The 8,072-nt window shown below is 35.3% G+C and overlaps 2 protein-coding genes across 3 annotated transcripts; one reads left to right on the forward strand and one right to left on the reverse strand.

Annotated features, from left to right (window-relative positions):
• The first annotated feature begins 84 nt into the window (after positions 1–84).
• LOC130993869 (uncharacterized) lies at positions 85–684 on the forward strand. The gene has a single exon (XM_057918905.1). The coding sequence runs from the start codon at positions 85–87 to the stop codon at positions 682–684; it is 600 nt and encodes a 199-aa protein (XP_057774888.1).
• Positions 685–789: 105 nt separating this feature from the next.
• LOC130995424 (argininosuccinate synthase, chloroplastic) lies at positions 790–4,130 on the reverse strand. Of its 2 annotated transcripts, none has more exons than XM_057920697.1 (8): positions 3,974–4,130; positions 3,601–3,722; positions 2,931–2,979; positions 2,578–2,760; positions 2,261–2,335; positions 1,991–2,176; positions 1,562–1,650; positions 790–1,472 (listed from the first exon to the last, which is right to left on the reverse strand). In XM_057920697.1, exons 2-8 carry the CDS (start codon positions 3,705–3,707, stop codon positions 920–922), a joined length of 1,242 nt encoding a protein of 413 aa, XP_057776680.1. In that variant the 5' UTR covers positions 3,708–3,722; positions 3,974–4,130; the 3' UTR covers positions 790–919. The 2 variants fall into 2 exon arrangements, with proteins under 2 accessions (XP_057776680.1, XP_057776681.1); XM_057920698.1 differs by having other exon boundaries at positions 3,601–3,711; positions 3,974–4,126.
• Between the last annotated feature and the right edge of the window lie 3,942 nt (positions 4,131–8,072).

The raw sequence follows: 8,072 nt of genomic DNA on the forward strand, positions 1-8,072 counted from the left end.
TCAACAGTCAGAAATGAATCTTTAAAATGAGGCGTTCAGAATCACTGCATCTCTAACCAAGAAATTCGTTCAAATCCAAGAAAAATGATCATTCACTCAGTCAAGTTCGAGGGCAAAATCATCGAAACTACTGTGACAAATAAGGCCAATGTGGCTGATGATTGGATGCGTAGTATCAAGAGGTTGTTAAAGCAACATCAAGGCCATCAAATCATTGGAATGAGCTGCAAATTCATTCATCATCCAATTCTGTCTATGAGCAACAAAACTGCACTGTTGCAGCTATGCTTCCAAACAAAATGCCTCATTCTTCAACTCCTACACATGGATTCCAATCCTCTAGCTTTGAGGGATTTCCTCAGTGACTCTAACACTACGTTTGTTGGCAATGACATTCGGAAGAACTCACAGAAACTTCAACAAGAGTATGCAGTCCGTGTTAGCCGTATAGTCGACATACATTATCTAGCCGAGAAGTGGTTTCCTGTGAGCTATAAAGGTAAACCTAGTATGAGGGCTCTCGCTTATGGCATTGTTGGATTCTCTGTGAGGAAATGCAGAGATAGAGGTAACATCAAAGGAGACTGGGAATCAAGATTTCTCGATACTGAGTTGATCGAGCAAGCATGTGTTGATGCCTACACATCTTACAGTATTGCTCACAAATTGCTTAAAGATGGCTAGCTATAGAATCATCTATGTAGTATTCATTTTTATTTTATTTATTAAAGATATGCAGTTTTAGTTTTGGTTATTCATGGCTAGAAATGTTGCAAGCACATCAAGAACTAAACAAAAACTCAAAACAAACTTGAAATACCAATCCAACAGTTGTGTTTAACTAGCATGCTGTTAATTGGAAAGTAAGTTAAATGGAGAGAGATGTGTATACATAGCCATAGGTAGGTGTACCTACATCTCAGAGACCTTTCTCGAGCATAGCACGGACGCGCATAGGCAGTCCGTAGAGGCGGATAAAACCAGCAGCATCTGCTTGATTGTAGATGCTCCCACTCTCGAATGAAGAGATGTCTTGTCTGTAGAGACTGTTGGGACTTTCTCTGCCTGTTACTGCAACGGATCCTTTGTAGAGTTTGAGAGTCACGGATCCGGTGGTGGTCTTCGTGACTTCCTTCATGAAGGCATCTATGGAGTCACGGAGCGGATCAAACCACCGCCCAGCATATACTAACTCAGCATACTTCAACGCGAGGAAGTCCTTAGTTTGGATGGTTTCACGGTCAAGTGTTAGAGACTCGAGTTCTTGTGCTGCAGTGAAGAGGATAGTCCCGCCTGGAGTTTCATATACACCACGGCTCTTCATCCCAACGAGGCGATTCTCAACCATATCCACACGGCCAATCCCATGCTTCCCACCAATCTCATTAAGCAATGTGAGTAGAGAAGCAGGAGAGAGTTCCTTTCCATTTACAGACACTGGGAGACCCTCAACTATACCAATTTTCACATATCTGCACGGAAACTTCGAACGATAAATATATATCCCCAAAAACAAAAATGTGCAAACTGTAGTTAACAGGTCACAGGCACAGCGGTTTACTCTGGTTGATCGGGTGCCTCTATTGGGTCAACAGACATCATGTACATGTCCTCCTTCGGCTCATTTGCCGGGTCCTCCAAAATGTCTCCCTTTAAGTTGAGATATTACAAGCTTATTAATATTTGGTAAAAGAAAAAATTCTACACAGCCAAAGAAAACATAGAAAGTTCAAACCACAATGTGCTCACACAAATGTAATCATGTGAATAGGCAGAATTTGAGGAAAGGTGTCTTTGGTGCATATATTCATAATGATAATTGCATAAATAATAAGGAAAAGGGATACTTTGAGCTTAGAGCCAAACTAATAATAGCTCATCATTCTATCAAGTCCATATTTATGATATGCGAACTAAATCCGATAACCACAAAGAACTAAAAATATACTCCTATTTAGAGCATTGAAGCAGAAGAATTTTAGAAAATTGCCTCATGACTGAGATGCCAGAGATTCCTATCTCTGCTGTAGATTGATTTCTTAGTCACCGGAACAGGCACGTTATGCTTTTTAGCATATTCGATTGCATCTTCTCTTCCAGTTATTTCCCATTCCCTCCAAGGAACAACGACACTCAGCTCGGGATTCAGAGCAAAGAAAGTGAGCTCAAAGCGGACCTGCAACATGCAGAAGAAGGCTAAACCAAAACTGCACAAATGAATTAATTGGGAATAGATAATCTCGAGAAATTGCAAGCATACCTGATCATTTCCTTTCCCTGTACATCCATGAGCAACAGCATCAGCTCCTACCTCTTTGGCAACATCAACCATTGCCTGCATTTTCAACACATTCTTCACTGACTAAAACGATTGCCTAAAATTTTAAACTAAAATCTTCAAAAGAAATGTTGTGAGGGATAGAAAGAAACTCAAAGGAATAGACCACATCTTATGAAAGATAAACCTCACGAGGAAGAAACCTGAGCATTTTGAAACTCAGTGACAAAACTTCATCTGATACCAAAGAAGGAATACTAAGACTTCATCCATCCATGACTTCAATCATTATAACGCACCTTTGCAATAACTGGACGAGCCATTGAAGTCCCAAGCAAGTACTTCCTCTCATAGATAGCACCAGCTCGCAAGCATGGAAATATAAAATCTTTGACGAATTCTTCCTTCAGATCCTTCACCACTAGTTGACACGCTCCACTAGCCTTGGCCTTTTGTTCCAAACCTTCCAATTCTTGGACCCCCTACAGAATATCAAATTTCAATCAAGCTCGTAGGCAGGACAGACCACTATCACTGCTTACCCTATTTTTTCTTTGGAATTACTAGTTAATAAAATATCAATACTTTTGATGCCTGATTCAAACAATTTCACAATTAAATTATAACTTTTGTTTAGATAGATTTAACATACCTGGCCAACATCTGCAGTGAAGCAAACAACCTCACAGCCATAGTTCTCCCTGCAATGGACAAAACAGTAAACCAAGATAAAACACTCCATAAAATATGATGTAATGCACTGGAGGAAGCATACTCCATGAGAGACCGTAGCACTGAGTTATGCAATACATGTCCTCATCTGTATGTATATATTACTGATATGAAAAGAACTTTTCCTTGTGATTAGTCATTCATAGTCTAAACACTCTAAAACTTGGCAAACTAGAGGCAACAATAGATGATTAGGCAATGGAGGATCATCAACCAGTAATAAAGATTATAAACACTTAAATCAACAAAGATATATAAAGGTAGACCAGTCCATTTCACCCTTGCATTTAGATGTGAATACCATCTTTAATCCTACACAATGGGGTTGAGTCTCAATTTCAAACTCTTTCGAACATTCAAATGTGAGGACTAGAACTGTATGGCGTTTAAGTTGATTCAGAAGTTTTGATTGTGAAACAAGACGATGTCCATTCTCCAACAACCATAGCGAGGCAGACAAAGAACATGTCCAGTAAATCATTTGAAAAAGGTGACGAATATAATCATGAATTGGTAATCATGTAATTCATAGAGACAGAGAAAGCAAACATGAACAGCTTCCAATTAAGTATTAAGAGAGGGAGAGAGACCTAAGCCAAGGAACAATTACAGAGGTATCCAAACCTCCACTGTAGGCCAACACTACTTTGTTCAACTTCTTTCTCTGCACATTTCCATCCACACCATTGGAAGCCATTGCTCTTTACAGTAGCTGTATTCAATAAAATAAAATGACACGATGTAATTGTGCAATTTATTTTCAAGAAAGTATATGCATATGCACATATTCATCATCAACCAATACATTAAAGTTCGCAACTTTTTACACAACACACACACACACAGCGACATTCATTAAAATAATTAAAGAAGTTATGGAATGAGCAGCAGCAGCAGTGAATTAGATTCTAACAAGAATACTATGAATATAGAGTAGATGCGAAAGAGTGGGCGGCTGATTACCGGTGAAGGAGTGAAAGACAGAGAGAGTGACGGCGGAGAGTGAGAGGTGAGAGAAGCAACTCAGAGTAGGAGCTGACTTGAGTTGCACAAATAATTGAATATCTCAAAAAAAAAAAGATGAATAATTTATTTTGATATCATCTGCACGAGCACGACAGGTCGAAATTACATTTTTTCCCCCTTTTCGAATTTCGACATGTTTTCCAAAATAAGTTATTTAATTATCATGATTCATACGATATTGTTCAACCAAGTTAGAAACTTGTAGCAATGTAGGTTGTTAATTTTCACCATCATAATTACTATATTTACAAATTATTAAAGGTAAAATAGATATAATAACATAGCTATATAATTTGGATACTTCATTATAGAATAAATTGAATAATGGACCATATATTTAAGGCACTATGATGTGAGTATATTTTTCTATTAATTTACACTTTTTTCCGCATTACCATTTACCATTTCAAAGGTGTTGCTTTGCCTAGAATATAATGTTACGCACAATATTGGAACAACATACTCAATACACACAGAATAAATAATAGTAAAAATTGAATGAAAAACAAGACACAAAAATAAATTTGTCCACAAATTGTAATTATAATTTGTAAATGCCAATATGACGAAACAATTTACTAAAAATTCTTAGAGATATTTTACAAAAATAAATACTTAATCCAAATACTACAAGAACCTACTTTTAAATAGATTTATAGGCCAAAAAAACAACTCACTAAAACACAATACAAGACACATAATACAAGTGATGAGGATAATACTATACTCATCTCTTTGGGCCAAGTCTAATGATTAAAAAATATAAATAAGGGCAAAGAATCAAATTGATGAAGGGAGATTATCAAAGAAAAAAGTCAAGACTGAAGCTTAGCTATCACTCAACTTTGACACTAATATCACACTTGTCGGGTCAGCTCTACTAACATCACCCTTGACGTCAGTCTCGTTAAGTTCACCCTTTGATGAGTCAGCTCTGCTAAGTGTCATGCTTGACAAATCAGCCTAGTGTCAACCTTGGGGAGTCAATTTTCTTGAATGTCACCCATGACATGTCAGCTCTGCCATACTCGGAAGCTCAGCTCTATTTCATGCTTGGCAGCTTAGCTTAGCTTTAGACTTGACAGTTCAACTCTGGCTCATACCTACCAATTTAGCTCGGAAACAAAGATTTTTGTAATGAGGCTTGAGCCCAATTGTCCTGATGGGCCTTTAGAGCTAGGGTTTTTTTTATAATCTATAAATAAACTTTCCATTTGTTAACTTAGGGGCATTTTTTTCAGTAGCTAAAACCTGTAAATGTAATGATGTAACCTCTCAATGATAGTGAAAATTTCTTCGGCGACTTCCCGTTATCGTAGATCATTACAATCGAACCACGTAAAATTTTAGTGTTCTTTATCATTTTTATTATTTATTATTGAAATTCAAATCGGACTCAACAACAAGATCCCCCACTTCACTCGTGACTAATCACTAATAAACTAGTGCAAAATACAAGATGTTATGAGAGACGTTAGGAAATGACACTCAGCCCCACTACAAAAACTACTATGAAAAATGTTTGAATTTGCATATACCACACTAACTGATACATCTCGTATTTATATAGAGTCAGAAGCCTTCATTTGCACAAATTTGGGCCGTGGTGTCCACTTTCCCATGAACTTGGGCCATGATACCCACTTCCCCACTTTGGCGAACAGCTGGTGGACTCCTAAGAAATAGGAACTGATTTTGGACTCCTTTTCAAGCTTAACCACTTCTAGGGGTGAGCATCGGTTCGGTTCGATGCAAAATCGAATCAAAAATTCAAAATCGAAAACCGAACCGCTGATTAAAATTGGAACCAAACAGCACCAATTGAGGGTGCCAAACCGAACCTATGCAAAAAAAAATCTTTTTTTTTTCGAAAAAATAATAATTAAAAACCTGTAAAATAATGTAAAAATATAAATATATGATTTATGAAAAATCCAATTAATATATTATAAAATATAAATATATAATAAAATATAAATATATAAACCAATTAAAAATTAGAAAAATGAATATATATTATAAAATATTAATATTTATCGGTTCGGTTCGGTTTAAAATCGAACCAAAAGCTGAAAACCGAAATCGAACCGAAACTTGTCGGTTTTTTAATTTTTGGAACCGAACCGAAAACCGAACCAATAGATTCGGGATCGAACCGCACCAAAACGGTTCGGTTCGGTTCGGTTTCTGCTCACCCCCACTTCCAAGTAGGTCCAACTCTTTCTCTATAAGTTCAAAAGATTTGATTCCTATTTTATAAGAGTTTGTTGTATTAACTTCTTCAATCCTGCAGAAACAATAAAGACGAAACGACAAAACCTAATACTAAACAACAGAACCGATCACCTACCCACCGTGGGCATGCATAACGTGCCCACCATGATGTGACAATTGTAATTATAGTAAGATAATTTTAATTAGAGTAAGATTTATTAGTTATCTTTCCTAATTAAAATTGTCACATCAATGGTGGGCACGTTATGCTTACCCACGGTGGGTAGGTGATCGGTTCTGTACTAAACAATAAGAGAATAACTAGAGTTAAATAATCTGTAACACATTCCACCCTACTTATTTGGAACGCAAGTCTCTCACCTAGCTAGTAAGTTGATTCAAATTCGTAATTAATTTGTCTCATTTCTTGTGGGAATTTGAATATAATTGACAGATAAGTTTACCATAAAAATATGCATAGTGTTTTCTCAGAGTTCCCTTATATAAAATCCATACACTTTGAAGTACATGTTTGTCTTGCAAAATATTTAGAGAACTAAAATGCCATTTAGATGAAAATCTAGAGTCTCATTGGATACCAATTCTTCATTAATATTGTCTTTAAAACTATATATGTTATATCATAAGGGTTGTATTGTTTTAGCACATGCATGTTTGCCTTATGGCATTGATATTACTCTATCAAAGAGGGATCGAGATTCAATTCTTATTGTCCTCCCAAATAATAACAATAATGATAAAAGGCCACATGAGATATTCGAAATATTTTGGGGAGTGAAAAGCTAGCGCATTTATATATTCTCTTTGACACAATTCTTCATTGTAAGATAAATATACACCTCAATATACAAATTTAACAACTGCTCTCCCATCCTAGAAAATTAATTATAAGGGAAAGTGAAATAATTTTTTAATAAAAATGATTGAATGTATTGTGAATAGAAAAAGAGTGCCATCATATGAGTATTGTTAATAATGATTAATTATTTAAATTGTGAGTGAAGAAAGGGATAAAGTGTACCAAATATATAATAGAATAGGTAAATAAGTTGAAGATTTGAAAGTATTATATTTTGATTTGTTATGATACTTAGTGTCTGTAAGGGTGCGTTCTCTTTGGTTGTAAAATTATCATGGAAAAATGAGGGATAACCAAAATTTCATTCTTTAAATCCTTCATTTCTTTTTCCTCATTTCCTACTTAATCCTTACTTATTCTTCATTTTCACTACAAATGAGGGATAATATTATCACACCATTTATGGAGGGAAAATATTATCCCTCATTTGTAGTGAAAATGAAGAATGAGTAAGGGTCAAGTAGGAAATGAGAAACAAAATTGAAAAGATTTAAAGGGTGAAAGTTTATTTATCCCTCATTTTCCCATAATAAATTTACAACCAAAGAAAATGCACCCTAAATGAAATCATATTATTGTTGTTGACATCCCAAAATGGCAAAAAATACTAATTTTTCAAGACGAATAGAATATGTATATGTAAAGAAGGTTTAATGACATAAATTATTGAACTTTCAACAAATTCTCATTTTACACACGAACTTTAAAATCTTGATTAAAATTATTCAACTATTTTTTTTTTCTATTTTGCATACTCACCTTTTTTTTCTTGTGGTGATATGGCATAAATATGATCGTGTGAAAAATAAAATTGACGTCGTATTGTATAGTTGGATGGAAACGACTTTGTTTCAGACACAAAGTTTGACCGAAAAATGGACGAGTATGCAAAACGAGAAAAATTAATAATAGTTAAGTTTAAAAATAATTTTAAACTTCGCG

Source organism: Salvia miltiorrhiza, chromosome 7, assembly GCF_028751815.1.
Source record: "Salvia miltiorrhiza cultivar Shanhuang (shh) chromosome 7, IMPLAD_Smil_shh, whole genome shotgun sequence".
Lineage (NCBI taxonomy): Eukaryota > Viridiplantae > Streptophyta > Magnoliopsida > Lamiales > Lamiaceae > Salvia > Salvia miltiorrhiza.

Coding starts and splice junctions, on each gene's coding strand:
- LOC130995424 (XM_057920697.1), bottom strand. CDS start 3,707: ATGGCTTCCAATGGTGTGGATGGAAATGTGCAGAGAAAGAAGTTGAAC. Junction 2,761..2,930: donor TCACTGCAGATGTTGGCCAG/GTATGTTAAATC, acceptor GATATTCTGTAG/GGGGTCCAAGAATTGGAAGG. Junction 1,473..1,561: donor GAGGCACCCGATCAACCAGA/GTAAACCGCTGT, acceptor GTTTCCGTGCAG/ATATGTGAAAATTGGTATAG.
- LOC130993869 (XM_057918905.1), top strand. CDS start 85: ATGATCATTCACTCAGTCAAGTTCGAGGGCAAAATCATCGAAACTACT.